The sequence below is a fragment of the Danio rerio genome, chromosome 20 (genome assembly GCF_052040795.2).
Source record: "Danio rerio strain M-AB ecotype USA chromosome 20, GRCz13ab, whole genome shotgun sequence".
In the NCBI taxonomy this organism is placed as follows: domain Eukaryota; kingdom Metazoa; phylum Chordata; class Actinopteri; order Cypriniformes; family Danionidae; genus Danio; species Danio rerio.
The window spans coordinates 40,565,381-40,582,399 of record NC_141040.1 but is presented as its reverse complement, the minus strand read 5'-3'; the positions used below and the strand labels follow the sequence as shown (position 1 = coordinate 40,582,399).

General features: G+C 35.3%; 1 protein-coding gene and 1 long non-coding RNA gene across 5 annotated transcripts in view; one reads left to right on the top strand and one right to left on the bottom strand.

Moving 5' to 3' along the window:
• Positions 1-17,019, bottom strand: part of LOC147839397 (uncharacterized) — a 765,501-nt gene that overhangs the window by 413,806 nt on the left and 334,676 nt on the right. The window lies entirely within an intron of this gene.
• Positions 297-15,065, top strand: si:dkey-1j5.4. Of its 4 annotated transcripts, none has more exons than XM_087298553.1 (6): positions 297-362; positions 1,110-1,174; positions 9,354-9,476; positions 9,623-9,810; positions 11,152-11,850; positions 13,671-15,065. In XM_087298553.1, the coding sequence occupies exons 4-6, from the start codon at positions 9,627-9,629 to the stop codon at positions 13,859-13,861; spliced, it is 1,074 nt and encodes a 357-aa protein (XP_087154679.1). In that variant the 5' UTR covers positions 297-362; positions 1,110-1,174; positions 9,354-9,476; positions 9,623-9,626; the 3' UTR covers positions 13,862-15,065. The 4 variants fall into 4 exon arrangements, with proteins under 4 accessions (XP_087154679.1, XP_087154681.1, XP_087154678.1 ...); XM_087298555.1 differs by having other exon boundaries at positions 9,347-9,476; XM_087298552.1 differs by having other exon boundaries at positions 1,059-1,174.

The window sequence follows — 17,019 nt, the reverse complement described above, 5'->3', positions numbered from 1 at the left end:
TTTAATTATACGTGTATGTGTGCTTCACGCGAGAAGCTTTACCTAAAAACTCGGAGAAATGGGTAATAACCTAATTTTAAATTGAGATCTTTGTATAATTATGCACTTATTTGCAATTTGCGACCCCCAGTTTGACACAGATACAGGCGAATATTTCTGCTGTTTCCAACTGAAATCAGAAGTTGGATGCCAAATAATGAGTTTAGTTAAGTCATGTGACGAGATTCATGATTAGCTAGTCAGTTGCAGGTGCAGCACCATTTTCTGACATCCATGACAGTCATCTGTTGTCAAGTGAATTGACACGAGCTCAACGTCTTATAGCTTTTGTGAGAGCCAAAGAAGAAAGTTATGGCTAAAGGGTGAGTAAAGTTCCAGATTTGTCACACTCATTCTTACTAATTATTTACACTTGACAACCTGTTTACTTTTTTGATGTATTGAAGTGGTAATTTAGTAGTCTATCTTTTAATCAGGAATTTACGTTGTGTATCTATCTTCAACACTTTTAGGATGTTATTCACAATTAAATGTCCTGACAGAAACACTGAACAAAACAAGTAGTGTATACTTTCACTGTAACATTACTGTTTCTACAATGTTTCATAAATTAAATTGCAGTATAAAGTAGTGCTGTCAAACGAATAATCGCGATTAATTACATCTGAAATAAAAATTCATTTTTACTAAATATGTGTGTGTACTGTGTAAATTTTTGTGTATATAAATATATGCGTGACTATATTGTATAGAATCCTTGTTTATATATATATATATATATATATATATATATATATATATATATATATATATATATATATATATATACACATACAAATTGTACATATATTTCTTTTGTATATTTTTTTACATTTTATGTACAGTATGTGTGTATACAAATACATAAATATAGTACACGTGTATATATTTTGTAATGCAAACTTTTATCTGGATGTGATCAGTTGTTTGACAGCACTACTGTAAAGTTTATCGTCAGATTGCATGCAGCGTGGCTCTATATACAGTCTATTACAAAAGAATATTTACATTCACAATAGGAAAAAAGTACCCAAAACTGCCACTACTAATGACTGTGACCTATGCGGTAGGGACTCTTCTTTGAGGCCATGGAGGTGGATTTGTGATTGACAGTGAAGGAACACAACTGATGCTGGTAGGATACAGATTATGTTTTTCTTTGACTGTCACAAAATGGGAATTACATGGGATGGTTTATCTAAAATAAAAATTTTTATTTGCCTTAAGTTGAAACACAGATGAAAATATTTTGAAGAAAGTTGATTTGTTGTTAAAGGTTTTCATCTTTCTTCAAAATATCATCTTTTTTTTGTTTGACAGAAGACAATCAACTGGGTTTGGAACTAGAGGAGGATGAGTAAATAACAGAATTTTCATTTTTGGGTGAACTATCCTTTCAAGCAATGTTGAATATAGCTTTTGTGATTTCAAGACTTTCTAAACACACATGATTGAATCCTCAAATTGTACTCTGAAGCAGTGAAAGTTTTTTTTTTTTTTTTTTTTTGGATACATGGAACACTCTTGTGCACTACTAAATTATTCCTTGTTGCATGCATACACTCTGCATTAGCTCCAGTCTAGCACTAGATGTCATCAGTGTGACGCACAAATGATGTAAGGTTTGACGTGTAATAGGGCATTTGGCACACGGATGTTTATTTTGGGCTCCTGGGGTGAGGGATCTAGTGTCAGAGTATCAGTTTTCCCATCAAGGGAAATGACAAAGTGACTGATGCATGAAGCCATTTCATTCCTTGGCCAACACGCAACAAATGAAGGACCCGTGAATGTGCACATTAGAAAGCTAATTGGCGTTAGAGTCATGCTAAATTGTGCTTTATTACGAACAACATCTGTTAGCTTGGATCTGTGTGAAGTGCTTCTCATTTCCAAACTATTATTTTCTCCTTTCCTGTGATTTGGGGAAAAGGTTGTAAAATATTGTTTTTAGTATAAAAAATGCATATTCATTAACAAAATCACTCGGTTGTGTTGCATAGATATTCAGTTAGCTCAATTTGAGGGTTGAAATTATCAAATGGAAAATGTGAGATCCCAATCTCTCCCCGGGACCACTCCACTCTCAAAAATGCTGCTCTTAAACCAAATTTTAGTGCAGTATGGACAAACCCAATCTTTGGGTTAAAAACAGTTTTTTTTTTTTTAATAATTCACTAACTAATTGAACATATTGGTTGTGTTTGTCCATATTTGACCTAAGTTTGGGCTTCTAATATAGTGTACAGGGGCGCATTTAACCAATAAGCAAGATAAGCCAATAGTATCTGGATGCAGCCTTTATGATGCAAGCTGTGATTGCATCCCTCTGAGATGCAATGTCAGACACAATGCATATAATGGAGCTAGTGACGTCACTATAAGTAGTAGGGTAAGTTTAGGTGAGCCCATTCAAAAGCAATGGATGCAGCTCAGATTGCATCTGCACCGAGCCTACAGACAGAGCTCTTTTAGATAAGCGGCCACTTAGGGCCCCAGGAAATTTGAGGGCTCCCAAATATATACTAGTAGTATAAATTATACCTATAAATTAAATATAACATAATTTTCTGTCATATTTCGTATGATGAGTATCTAAAAAAAATAAATGTTTAATGTTTATTAGATCTGTGCAAATGTAGCCCCACCCTCGATCATGGAGAGTCCAGCAGTCAAATTAGGTAAAGATTATGTTTTAAAAACAAAATAAGTTTATAAGTAATTTTTAGTCGTGAATTCATTTTAAGAACACCAATCATTTGAAAAGTTTTACAAGATGCTTTACATGTTGTTGTTGTTGTTATTATTTTGCATTATACAAAATAGAAAAATTAGTGATTTGGAGCGTACTCACACTATGTACAGTTGCCTTGAACCGGGCCAAAACACGCTTGTCCCCCCTCCAATCTCCCCTGATGGCCCGCACTCACATTACATTCGGGCCTGAGCACGCTTACGTCATCGATGATGCGCTCTTCAGTAAGCGCTTTTGCTCAGCACAGTGGAGATTTCGCAGTCAGATCTTCTGCTGAACATATCAGCCCCTTTTGATGCTCATAAACAATCATAAAGTCCTCGTGCTGCAGGAATTAGGAGGTGCAGCAGAAGGTGCAGCTGTCATGCAGTGTGGGGACTGAGTCTTTAATAAATTACGACAGTTTGCGTTCATTGAACAGTAAAAATTATTAATTAATCCATATGATGCAGTTCCTTAAAAGTCACACCTCACTTTCAATTTCGGGCCGGTTCAGAGTACTCACATTTCTCAAACGATCCAGGAAACGGGCCTGGGCACAATTCGGATAACATAGTATGAGTAGTCCTTGTGTGATATAAGAAAAAAAAACTGCTAAATAAATCAATTAAAAATAAATAAAGTTCAAAAGGTGCATTTTAGAACTTTTTGGCCCCATGGCTGGAATTGCTCAGGGCCCCAAATTACTAAATTCATATCAGTAAAATGTACTTCTACTATCAACAGTAACAATTAATAAAAGTAAACATCAACAATTTTATTGTATTAAGTTGAAATATTCTGACAGTCAGACGAATGAGTTCTATTCTGTATATACACATTCACTTGTTAACATAAATATGCACTATATACACAAAGAAACCACTATATGAAATATACATTATAGCTGCAAGCAGCATTGAAAGGGCCCTCATACTGGATCACCACCGACTGTTGGCATAAGGACCATGTTGCATTATTGCAACATTTTGTGTAATCTGTTGGTATGGAAAGGCTTCTGGTGACTGGAAGAGGTAACTGGGGAAGATGGTAACAACAGCCAGTAAGTTGTTGGCAATAAAACTAAAGACCATTGATAGGATATGAAGTAAGAGTACTAAATAAGGATATTATGATTGTCAATGATGAGTGACATCCTTTATCAAACACCTTCCAATTGTTACTTTCAGGTCGTCGATAATGTGTTCCCAGGTGTATAAGAAATAGGAAAAAAAGGATCATTTTTACCACAAGCAAATATGTTTTTTAATTCCTCCTCCCTCAGTAACAGTTGATGGCTAGTAGACTGGATATTTATTTAGTGTAGGGGTACCATGTTTTTAAATGAGTTGCAGTCAGAATTATTAGGCCCCCTTTGAATTTTTTTTTTAATATTTCCCAAAATATGTTTTACTGAGCAAGGAAATTCTCACAGCATGTCTCATATTTTTTCTTCTGGAGAAAGTCTTATTTGTTTTATTTCGGTTAGAATAAAAGCAGTTAAAAAAACATTTTAAGGTCAGAATTATTAGCCACTTTAAGCTATATATTTTTCAAAAGTCTACAGAACAAACCATTGTTATACAATAACTTGCCTAATTACCTTAACCTGCCTAGTTAACCTAATTAACCGAATTAAGCCTTTAAATGTCACTTTATGCTGTATAGAAGTGTCTTGAAAAATATCTAGTAAGATATTATTCACTGTCATCATGGCAAAGATAAAATAAATCAGTTATTAGAAATGAGTTACTAAAACTATAATGTTTAGAAATGTGTTGAAAAAAATCTTCTTTCCATTAAACAGAAATTGTGGAAAAAATAAACAGGGGGCTAATAATTCTCCAGATGTGAAATGTCAGAAGTCTTTGTGTGTGTTTGCTGCAAATGAAATTTCCCTACGGGGATGAATAAAGTTAACTAACTAACTAACTAGGATGACAGAGAATGATGGACAATATGCATGTAAGTTTGTTTAATATAAAAAACATTTGAAAAAGTCACTGATACTTGCCAAATGTAATGGAAACTCCCATCAAACATGCACAAGGCATCGAGATATTTGTAGTTATTAGCTCAAGGGACACTTTGTTAAAAGTGTATAGGTATCGCTGTTGACACATTTTGCCGAAACTCCAATTAGATGTAAATGTTCAACACTTGTAGCATGTTTGCAAAGTTCAGTCTGGGTTGTAAGAACGTTTGGACACAAAAATACAATTATACTTTGGAGAAGAAGACATGGAATGATAATCATAAACAAAGCAGTTCCAAGACATTCCTCGCGTCACTGGTGCTCGGGCACTAATAAACATATTAATAATATATTCAGTTTAAACAAAACACATTTGTAACGTAACACCATGAGTAATAAAGTTAGTCTTTCTACTAAACATTTTAATATTTGCAAATATTTGAGCATTTAAAAGCCTTCTAAACATGTCGCAATAAGTTCATGATGTAAATGATCTCTTGTTTTCACTACGTCGCACAGGTTATTCTGAATTTGTGTAACATTAATCACTAAATAAATATAGTTTGGTATTCAGCATATTTCTACACCTAAACATGTACAGTTCAAAATGCCTTTGAAAGTATAATGCATTTGATAACTTGGCTAGCATGGATGGACATAGTGTTGACATATGTGACACTGTATGTATCCAGTGTCTACATTATTTCTCTCCATTGGTTATGGCTTATGATATTGTCTTAATATATTTTCTACACTACGCTTACAGGCATCTCTTAACCCATCACACAAGCACATGTCAGAATGAGTGCATGTTGATGGTTGATTCACTGGTATTTTGTTTATTAGTTTAGTTTTTGACTGTGAAACATTGATCCAGTGTTGCAACCTTGTTGACAAAGTAATCAATTCACAAAAAAATGTTGAGGTGTGTGTGGAACCTACATGTGCTCTGTTTACCCTCAGGCCATATGGAGATGATTGGCAGGTCGCATTTGGCCCTTTGGCCGCTAGTTGAATAGCCTTGGTCTACATACTCCCTGGGGTTTCTCCAAACCGAGTACATTTATCATAACTCGCCAGAGACTGGTATAAAAGGTTACCCATTGTTTCCATTCATGCAGAGCAAGATGGACATTTTTAATAGGGCCAAGGTATTGGGGGTGGACGTAAATCTGAGACTGTTCATGACCTCTAATAACGTAGGGTTTTGTCTTCAGCCAGGGTTTTTGTGTTCTTGTCAGCTCCGTGCTGCGCTTGATTGAGTCCATTTTCAATTTATTACGGCACTGGAAATTATAGGAATTTGTCCAGCTTTGGTACACTTTAGCATTACCCGCGGATCAGCATGTGGCATGTTGAAAAAATGCATCCGAGGCACAATTTTATTATGCAACAATAAATCCACCTTGAGGTTGGGAAGGGATTCAGTGATGTTGGGAGCGAAAAAAGCCCATACAGATTGTTTGCAATCACATGGCTTTGGTGACGTGCAAAATTCAGATGGAAGGCAGGAAGTAAAAAACTGAATGGGACACAGAGGAAAGTCCCTATTTTTGCGATTTATTATTATTATTAAAGGAGATCTATATCATGAAGAGGGACGAGTTTTCTAATGAACTAAACTATATTTACCTGTCATCAAGGCAGTAGAAACTGTAAGCTGTTAAGTTACATGAAAAATTACTATTGTAAATACGATAGTGTTTGGAAGCATACTAAAAGATTATTGATTAAACTGTTGTAGTAACTATTGTTGCTGTGGTACAACACAACTGTAGTAATAAACAAATTATTTATTAGGCTTTTACACTATACACCATCACAATGCACCAATTTTACACTAACGTTATAGTATTTATTACAGTTTATCAGTTTACTACAATACTACAGTATTCTGTAGCATTCTTTAACAAAGAGTATTACACATTATACACTTTACTATGTGGTTCAAAAACATGTTTATTATAAATTACTATATTTTTTTACCCCATACGGATATCTTATAGACATCAGGAAATAACAGATTAAAGCATACAAAAGCGTGGATGCACAGTCTACATTATTGTTTGTTTATTTTTGTACGGGGTGAAAAGTGCTCCACAACAATAATAGGTTTTGTCGCTAGGGTTGCATTTCTTTTATGTTTGGTCAATGAATTTACCCTCAACAAACATTTATGCTGCGTATCTGGATGTTCATGTTATGGTTGTTTTTGCTGCCGAAAGGCCAGTAAAGATTCAGATTATTGCAAATCAAGACAGAGATTTCATTGCAGCGATTACATGGCAGGAGACATTATTTATATTCTCCTGGATTTTGTATAAGTGTGGTGGTGTTTGTATCTGGTTTTTACACATTAACATATTTATACACATAGCTTGGTTGGTATAAAATCTTTTTAGGTGCTAACAAAGGAATTATCGAATTCAAAAAAAGTTTGTACACATGGATGTATTTAGAAACTTTATTACATGTCCCCTTCCATTTTTCAGTCAGTTTCTTGAACTTTCCCCTCTTTATCAGCAAAACTTTTGGAGGTCTATAAAAGTGACTTAAACAATTATAAACAACATAAAACTGAAACATTTTGATGTACTGATAGCGATTCCTATGTAGAAGAATCACTTCCTGCCCTCCATCTGAATTTTCTCACGGCAATTCGTAACTTTGATTTTGTGGCTTATTCATATGAATTTCTACGATCTAATTCATACAATTAAGTACAATTTGTTCATCACCCAATGACGGGTGGGTTTAGGGGCGGTATTGGGTGCCACGCCTTCTTTTTAAAATCGTACATTTTTATACGACTAAATTAGCCACTATACTGACAAAATGTAAAATACTTGCATTTCCTCGTGAGATCAGGCTGGAATTTTGCACGTCATTAATGATGTCATGTGAAAACAACATATAAATGTAATTTATGACAAAATGTGCAGGTGTCATGTATGTACATTTGAACATGTACGAATAATTGCAATGATATATATGAAAAAAATATATGTAAATAACTCTTTGAAGTATTTTGAATTATACGTTGTACAAATGACATATATATGTGAATCCAAATATGATTTCTCGACATCTTTGTTTTTCCCCACGGGTTTGTAGCGATGCTTTGCTTTCATAGCTGTAATGGAGGTTTTTAGCTCGGAAAGAATCTTCATTTTGAGCGCTGCGACCTCTGATCTGATGCTCTCGAGAAGCTCATGGATATCATTTCTCTTTGCTTGCACGTTATCCTCTTCAGTTATTTCAGTGTTCTTTTTTTGTTTTACCTTTTAGCATATTAGGTTATGAGCGTGCTTTTACAATGTCTTACTAGTCTTATATAAAATATCAGATGCACTTATTGTGTAAAGAGAACTCAGATTAATCAAAATGCTTGAAAGTAATATTCAGAGCAGAACTTTCGACTTCTTCGCAAACTCACCGGAATTCTATGTGAATCCAAATATGAACTTGTGTGTGTGTAACATGTTATTTGCATACGAAGAGTGAAGAGCAAAAACCTCTAAATGCAGAATTTTTCTTTTTAAATTTGTATTTAAGCTTGGCTTAGGTTCAGTTACAAGTTCTTTTCATGGTCTTTAAAGTGAAATAACTCAATTTAAACAAAGAAGGGTGGGATGAAATGTTCATTTTCAATGGATATTTTAGATGGCACTTTTTTTGCATCTGAATTCTTATATTGCCATATCAGATGTTTATAAGCATATATGGCTTTCAAAAACACAGTGAAAGCGAGCAATGAAGTGCACTTTAATCTTCGAATTGCCTAAATGCTTGTGTTGTTTTTGTTTGTTTGCTTGATTCAGAAATTAATAATTGTTAAAGAACAGATGCAGCATTAACACATTCCTATTAATCAGAATCACGCAGGCGTTTTTTTTATCAGCTCTGACTGCTTCTCTTTTTGGGTGGCGAGAGGCGGTGCGTTGGTTTTTTCTCAGCTTGGAGCTGGAGAAATTATAATTACGCTGCTCCAGATGGCTTGCATATTGTGTTGCTGTTGGCGGGCCTTGAAAGAGCTTTCGTCTTTATCGCGCAATAAAATCATCTCGGTGAACAGACACGTCAAACTTAAAGACACAGCTATAATAACATCTCAGTGCGTTTCCTGCAGCCAGCCCTCCTCTTTCAAAGCTCCGCGGCCGCATAAACGAGAGTGACACTGATGATGCTTGCAAGAAACTGAGAAACTGTGACTCGTTTTTGCTGTTAATCCTGGCGGACAATGCCGAGAAAAGCCCAAGGGGGGAGATGTATGAGGTCCTTGTCCTTATCAGCTCAGCAGGCTTTCGGAGGGCAGAGCGGTTGTGGCGCCTCCACCGATCACTCGTGCTCACAGACCAGCCTTATTATCATGTGTGCTCACTGAAATAACAGTGACATCAATCTGCCGTGAACCAGACCCTACCTGTGCCAAGTTAAACAATCAAAGTCGTGCATAAGGTGCCCTGTGAATTCACACACCCACACGAAAAAACACATGCTTGCATGTTTTTCTCCGGGGATGCAAGAGTTCATTTGGCAGGGAAACCTGTCATAATCTGTGCATGTCATTTTTCTCACCAATGTGCTGCGCTGGGGAGTTTGCAGAGCTCACAGTTTGCTTCAGGGACCAACATTTCAGCTCATTTGAGACCTCATCCGAGCTCAGACCAGCTGCAGGCTTGGTGGTGAATTTCGACGTTGAAGTTCAATTAAGCATCTAGCCACAAGGTAAGCCTGCAAGAGGAATTTACATCCAACACAAACGTTTTTTTTTGTGTGGGTTTCTCTTTGGAGTAATACCCCTAATGCTCTTTTCAGTGGGATTATAAGGTCCTTCCTGGCATAATTAAATCAGTGGCTCGGCTTGTTTTCAGGGCTATGAAGCTGGTTGCAGGGTTAGCCGTGCTGTGGCTGTGGGTTGCGGAGGCCTTGGAAAACTGCCCCAGTGCTTGTAAATGTAGCCAGAAATCCAGTACGGAAAAGACTGAAGTCAACTGTCAGAAAAGGGGGCTTCAGAGCATCCCAGCCAAACTCCCTCTTGACTCGTGGATCCTGAAAATGGGTGAGCAGAGACTTTTATATTTTGGGGTGGAAACTTGATTCCATTGATTTTCCAAGTAATTTCCATTGTAATTGTGCTGAACTGCTAATAGTAAATCTTCATAATAAAATATAAATGAATATTCAAACAATAAATGGTACATACCATAGATCTTTTTGCAATCTATTTTTTCTAATTATCTAAAATACTTAGCTTGTTATATATAAAATTGTAAAACAATAAGATACTGCAGTGAGACTTACTAATCAAAATTTAGAGTGACCATAGCTTAAGTCAGCCCTACTCAAAATTACCTAATGTTCTAGATACAGCTGGATTTTTCTTATTCAAAAGGTTTCTAAATTAATGCAAGTTGATGAAATTGTCAAAGAGATTGACTTTCACATAGATTCATAGTAGTGTGTAGGTACAAAAAATGTATTTAGATAAGTTTTCTTGCTAAAATCATGGATAATGATTTATTCCAAAACATAATAAGTTAAAAATCATTATTTCAAAAGTAGGCTGAAAAAGACCAGATACTTTTGATCAACAGCAATGGTCATCATAGTAGATTTGTTTTTTACTGTGGCCAATAGAGCTTAACTCGCTGCAATTTAAGAAAACACATGCAATTACAAAAACACCTCAAATTAAGAAGCAATCTTCATCGGTTTGACAGCACACGTGCTGCAAATTCTCTCAACACAAACAACTTAAGAAACGCACTGCATTTGGTCACAACACAAAAAACTGAAGAAAAGCACTGCATTTTTGTCAACTTTAATAACGTTTTAGTTAATCATCAATTAGGCTAATAATTTACAAAAGACAATAAAATCGTGTAATCAGGATATTAAAATAAACTCACCTTTGAAAGACCACCAACAACTTCACTGAGCATAAATCAAAGTATAATAACATATCCTTATCTTAGCAGGGTCTGTCACATTTTTGGGTCCCCTTGAAACTTTTCCGTTGTGTTACTTATTTGCATGTGTTGTGACAAAATGCAGTGCGTTTCTTCAGTTGTTTGTATTTTGAGGATTTGCAGTACGTGTGCTGTCAAACTGATGAAGATCGTTTTTTAATTTGTTGGTGCTTTTGTAATTGTATGTTTTTTTTAAATTAAGTTTAGGAGAGTTAAGCTCTCTCGGCCACCATGGTTTTTACAGGGTTATAAGTGGAAAAAAAAACAATAATTAAAAATCTCCACTTTATGGCGATAATCAATATGGATTTTTCTTCTGAAACAGAATTGTTGTAATTGCTTGTTCAGATACCACACCCTAAGTATTTGCACTATGTAACACTAAATTAAATGTTCCTCTTGCAATTTCGTTTTTGTATTTTATTTTCAAGGCGAAAACTTTCTGCAGGACCTGCCAGGCAGCATCCTGAGCTCCGTTCCAAAAATCGAGAGTGTAAAGTTGGAGCGAAACTCAATCAAATCAATACACCCTCAGGCATTTGCTGGAGCTCAGCGTCTAATGCTTTTGAATTTACAAGGAAACCGAATATCCAAGATCCCAGTGAAGGGCTTCAAAGATCTCCTAAACCTGCGTTTTCTTATGCTGGGCCAGAATCAGATAGCTAACCTCAAACCAAACATGTTTATTGGAATGAGGAACCTGTCAGAGTTGGATCTGCCCCTGAATGCTCTTACTGCTCTTCCACCAAATGCATTCAAACCTCTGATTGCCCTCAAGGTCCTAGACCTATCTTTGAACCGCATCCAACGAATCTCACCCAAAGCCTTTGTTGGACTCGAAGAGTTGCTTTTTCTCAACATGGACAACAACAAGCTGAAGAGTATCCAAGCTGGTACGTTTGGACCCCTGACTGGTCTTGAGATGCTGGTGCTAGACAACAATTTGCTCTCCACACTAACTGTGTCCACTCTGGAGGGTCTTTCAAACCTGCAGGAGCTTTATGTCAGAAAGAATGAAATTGAGAGTCTGCCTGCAGATGTTTTTCTCCACACACCTAAACTGACTCACGTGGGCTTAAGTGGGAATCGACTTCATGCAATTGATGGCAACATGCTAGCCAACATGCAAGGTAAGTAGTATATTTAAATAGGTGAACTTGCTGAATGACTAGTTAACTATTGATATAATGGAAGTACAGATTACCCAACCTGATCAAACTTGTTTCTTAAGGGGTTTACATTAGACCCTGTTTACTTGCTTTTGATATGTGTTTTCATGATTAATTGCATTGGCAGTGATATAGCAATAGTGTAGAATGTGATATTTACACTCATAACACAGTAATTACACTGTTAACACGGGATGTGAGAGTAAAACACAGTCTGCAGAAGGAGCAGCAGGTATATATTTCCATATTTAGGGGATATTTAGGGATGGACCAAATATTCGGTCACTGATATTTATTGAACAGAAATGGCAGTTTTTGTCTTTTGGCCGAAAGGGATATATGGCCTATAATGTGAGCCAGAAAATACACTATGTTGCACTGCATTGAGTAAAGTGCACGTTTCACTCAATCATAGTCACTGAAGAGGCTTTCACACCAGATGTAGAAAGGACTACGCAGCACTATGAAACCTATTCATTTCAATGGCTTGTGCCATGCAAGGGCAATTTATTGCTGCAATAAATAGGTATTGTCCAAGTGCATCTATAATTAGAATTTTGGTGTATCCCTATTTGGAATGCTATATGTTTACAGTGTATAATGTAGTCTTCTTGTATAGTACTATAATGCATGCATCAGGGAGCCTCTACGAAAAGGGTAGGGTATTGAAGTAGCCTTTGAATGCACCATGTTTGTTTTTCAGTTGGACTTACACTTTGATATAGAGCTGAATTGAATTGCAATCGCAATTTGTAACATTGCGATTAGCTAATCGCAAGAGGGTGCAATATGAAATTTATATGCATTATTCAATTTTCCCTGTCCAGAGCAAATGCATGACTGTGTGTGACAGTCTTACTAGCCAATTGAGTTAGCACACTTTCGGTCTGCCCAATCAGAATTGCGCAACCAAACTATACAATAAAAAAAAAAAAAAACACAAACAAACAGGAAAGCTCGGCCGAGTGAGATGATGGTGTCTGCCACATCAGAAGCATTAATAAACAAATTAATATCAAAGAAAAACAGATCATCGGTAATAGGGGAATATTTTGGTTTCAGACATCGAACAAATAGATCATTTGTAAGAGCTGTCATAGAATTGTTGCCACAGCATGAGGAAATACAACTAATGGCACCTAAAAAAGCACCACAGATGGCTATATGAGGTGTCTTGCTAAAAAGTCAACTGAAAGTATTGCCAGTGACACTCAAACTAGTAGCATGCAACAGCAAACTACAATTTCAGAGTTTTTTCAGCCATGTTAGTTTGTGAAGTCTTCTGTATTTTTATAGTTTATTTATTTATTAATTTTTTTTTTATAATAAGCTACACTATCTCTCTAGTTCAACTTGTTTGTAGAAAGGTAAGGTAATTTTATTTGTGTTTACTGTCTGCTCTAGAGAAAAATGAGTGAATCATTTCTGAATATTTTTAAAACAATTTGAATTAATTTTTAGGTAGGTTAGTACGTTTTTTTAACTAATACTCACTGCATTGCGAAATCGCAATATCTGTCAAAAAATGTTACGTTCCATGTACTTACTACTGTAACTACAAATAATAATGTGTAAGTACATGTAAATAAACCAAACCCATATTCTAATCCTAATATTGTACTTACAATTTTAAGGTACTTATACTTAGGTATTGTAAGTACATGTTAATAATACCCACTAGTGAAATGAATAGTTGCACTGTAACAAGGGCACTTTTATAAAAAGTTTAACTAAACTATCTGTTAAATGTAAGGTTTTAATGACATCTCTGGTTGATTCAGGGTTGAAGGAGGTGTTTCTGCACGATAACCCATGGAAATGTGACTGCAGTATCAACTCGCTGGTACATTACCTGGCCCAGACGAAGACCAACCATTCTCCACGGCAGAGACTTCGGTGCGCTAGCCCTGAAGAGTTTCGTGACAGAGCCATCCAGGAGCTGAAATCAGAGGAACTTTCCTGCAAGGCCTAGAAAATCCTCACGTCTGATATCATGTCACGAACAACCTCCAAAAGTTCGCAGCACAGCATGATATTTCCTGCAACTGAATGTTGAGGCTTCACACAACTCCAACCACAATGACTTTGACAGGTTAATGATAGTGCGGCTGTTCTACAAATAATCATAATTTTCACCCACACCAGTTGACTATTTTCAGGCCACCTGGAGAGCAGCACATCCTACAAAACTGAGGAAGAAGTGTGCATTTGTTATTCGGATAAAATATATATTTTAAACACTTTTCTCAGATTTGTTATACAGTATTTTTATGCATTATTCATCTGGATTGGAGTTTATAAGGTGCAATGGGCTAAATGCACAGAAAGTGTTTTTCAGCCACAGATGAAAGGTTAATGTGACCATTTTCAATTTCAGAAGGTTAATGATAATGTAATTTAATTAAAATATACTCAGTTAAATAGACTTAAGCGTTCATTTAGTTATTCAAGCGTAAAACGAGATGAAAGGCCATTTGAATGCAAGCACCAGGCAATCATTGAAACTCTATTGAAAATACTTTGGTAAAATAAAATTCCATTTTTTAAAGACATGGCGCAGAACAATAGAATGTGATGGAGTGCTTCTTGTCCAGTCTGAGAGACACTTTATAACCTATATCAATCAATAAGGCAGTAAATATCTTTTTTTTTTTATTATTAAATCATATTATGGCAATAAAAAAATAATAAAACAATTAAAAATCCCTGTGCATATATCCTATTTTAGCTAGCCATTAACTACTATAACTGATAAACTACTAATTTGCTGCTTTTCAATAGATATTTTAATATTAATAGATAATTTATTAATATTGATAGATTATTAATATTTACAGTAAGCTAGTAGTTGGGTTTAGGTATTGGTTAGCATTAATATTATATAATAAAATTATACTTTAAGTACAAATAAACAGACTATATCTTAATATGAGCAGGTAATAAGCAATTGGTTAGTAGTGACAATTGGTACTTAAACTAAAGTGTTACTCTAAAGGGCTTTTTATTGTTCTTCAGTGTCTAGAAATGCTCTGAAAAATATAATCTATTTAAATAATGTTAGTAGGCAAGTATAACAGCTTGTATTTTTTTAAATGCCATTAAGCCCTTGCTTAAAATGATTTTATCTATGTGATGTATACAATATGTACACAATAAACGCAGCTTGAGACTGGAAATGCACATGATTTTTTATTTTTTGTTGTACAAAGCAGTGAAGCTTAAAGGAAATAAATAGGGGTTAGAAAATCCCCTCTGCTCAGAGACCGACTGTAAACTTCCACCACCACCTGAGACTGAATTCCTCATCGGATTGTTACAGCTGAATAAGCTTCCTTTGAAATCATCATTCTGTCTCTAAATTCCACCCAGGGCGCTGAAGCTGCAGTCCCACATATAGGAGTAGGATCTTTTCAGATGCTGGGATGGTGTTCTAAAGCAAGCTGCTTTAAAACTTCTGCTTCAGGACTTTACAGTTAAAAGATATTGCATCTAACTGGCGGGACAGCATTTCTAGAAAGTGGATATATATTGTAGTACTTTTTGCCAAATCGTTTTGTCTGTCAAGTATCTATAAAGGCACTTTTTTAATTGTCAGTGTGTGAACAGCTTGCAACAAAATCGAAAAAAGCTACTTTCTTCACATCAGAGCCAGGAATGCACCAATAAATTGGCCAATATTGCATTCATTTAAAGCTATCTGCATATTGCCAAAATGAAAAGGGTCGATACAGATTGTTTAATTACAGGGAGGAAATGAGCTGCACATCTTTTCAATATGCAATGTATTTTTCTGAGCAAAATCATTAATTACTTACAAAAAAAAACCTAGATATAATCTGTACAAAACCTTAGACCTGAGTCGAATATGTACAAAATGTCAGATGTGAGTCAGAAAAACAACTGTTGTGCATTAACCTCATAAGATGCATGGCACAAACCAATGGTTTGAGCTTGGACAATAAAATAATCTGACTGCACTTTAGTGAGTCAATATTTTTCTGGAGCAACAAAATTTATCATTTGCATATAGCAAAAGCTCTAGCTTTATTTGTTAGGTTTATTAAATATGTTCTTTTATATGTCAAATTAAAGATAACAGAAATGTTGAATAACGAAAATCACCTTTTAAGATTGTTATATTTTAGTTTTTTATCTTAACTTGTGACTCTCTTGTTTGTAGATGTTTGAAAGTAAATGGATCCAACCCATGTTCAGTAAAACTAATTTAATGGAGAATGTTATACAGCAGTGGTTCCCAAAGTGGGGGTTGTGGGACAATGACAAGGGGTTGCTTGGTGATTTCCAAAAATCAAACAAATTTATTAAACAATTAGATTTACTTTATTTTAAAGATAACCTACATAAGATAAAAATAGTAGTTTTTAATAGTAAAAAACAACATGCAAATGAAAAGCCATCAGCCTTTAAATTACTATTTATTTTTTATATAGGATTGGTGTGCTTGCATTAGATTACCAACACAGCAATAGCGTCAGCTGAAGCAGATTGATTTTATAGCACTAAGTTAAACTTTATTTTTTTTTATTGTTAACAAAACATACAGGCTAAAAAAACAATATAATGAAATATAACAATTCAACCACCCCCACCAACCTCCCCTGGTCTTTTTAAACTGGGGTATCTAATGATTAGAAGTTAAAAGAAAAACAACAAAAAAGTACAGTATCAAATATGAACTATACAAAATAAGGCAATCATTCTGGATCCCGATCATTGTTTTGTGCAATAAATATGGAGATTTTATTAGCAGCTGTAGTCCAGATCTTTAATGTACTAATTTGTACCTAGTTCACTCGAGCTGTGGATAACTTCAACATTATAATGTCCTGAAGTGTACCAACCACTTGTACATGTCCAAATTATTTGGAGGCAGCCAATGTTGGGCTAGTAGTTTTTTGCTGAAGTTAAGCCAACCAGCCAAACAGCTTTTTGCTATGTTGAGATTCAACGTAGGATCATCACTCCGTAATAGAATGAAAGGATTCCCTGGTACAGGATATTCAATATTTTTTTAATAAAATAACACAGCAAGCTTAAACTTTCTGACACCATTATGGCTATCAAATACATTGAAAACAAATACAGGCCACAACTGATTATTGTGAATGA

What these genes read in the sequence shown, in the direction of transcription:
- si:dkey-1j5.4 (XM_087298553.1), top strand. Translation starts at nt 9,627, where the DNA reads ATGAAGCTGGTTGCAGGGTTAGCCGTGCTGTGGCTGTGGGTTGCGGAG. An exon ending in CTCGTGGATCCTGAAAATGG is followed by an intron (nt 9,811 to 11,151) that starts GTGAGCAGAGAC and finishes TTTATTTTCAAG; the next exon opens with GCGAAAACTTTCTGCAGGAC. An exon ending in CATGCTAGCCAACATGCAAG is followed by an intron (nt 11,851 to 13,670) that starts GTAAGTAGTATA and finishes TGGTTGATTCAG; the next exon opens with GGTTGAAGGAGGTGTTTCTG.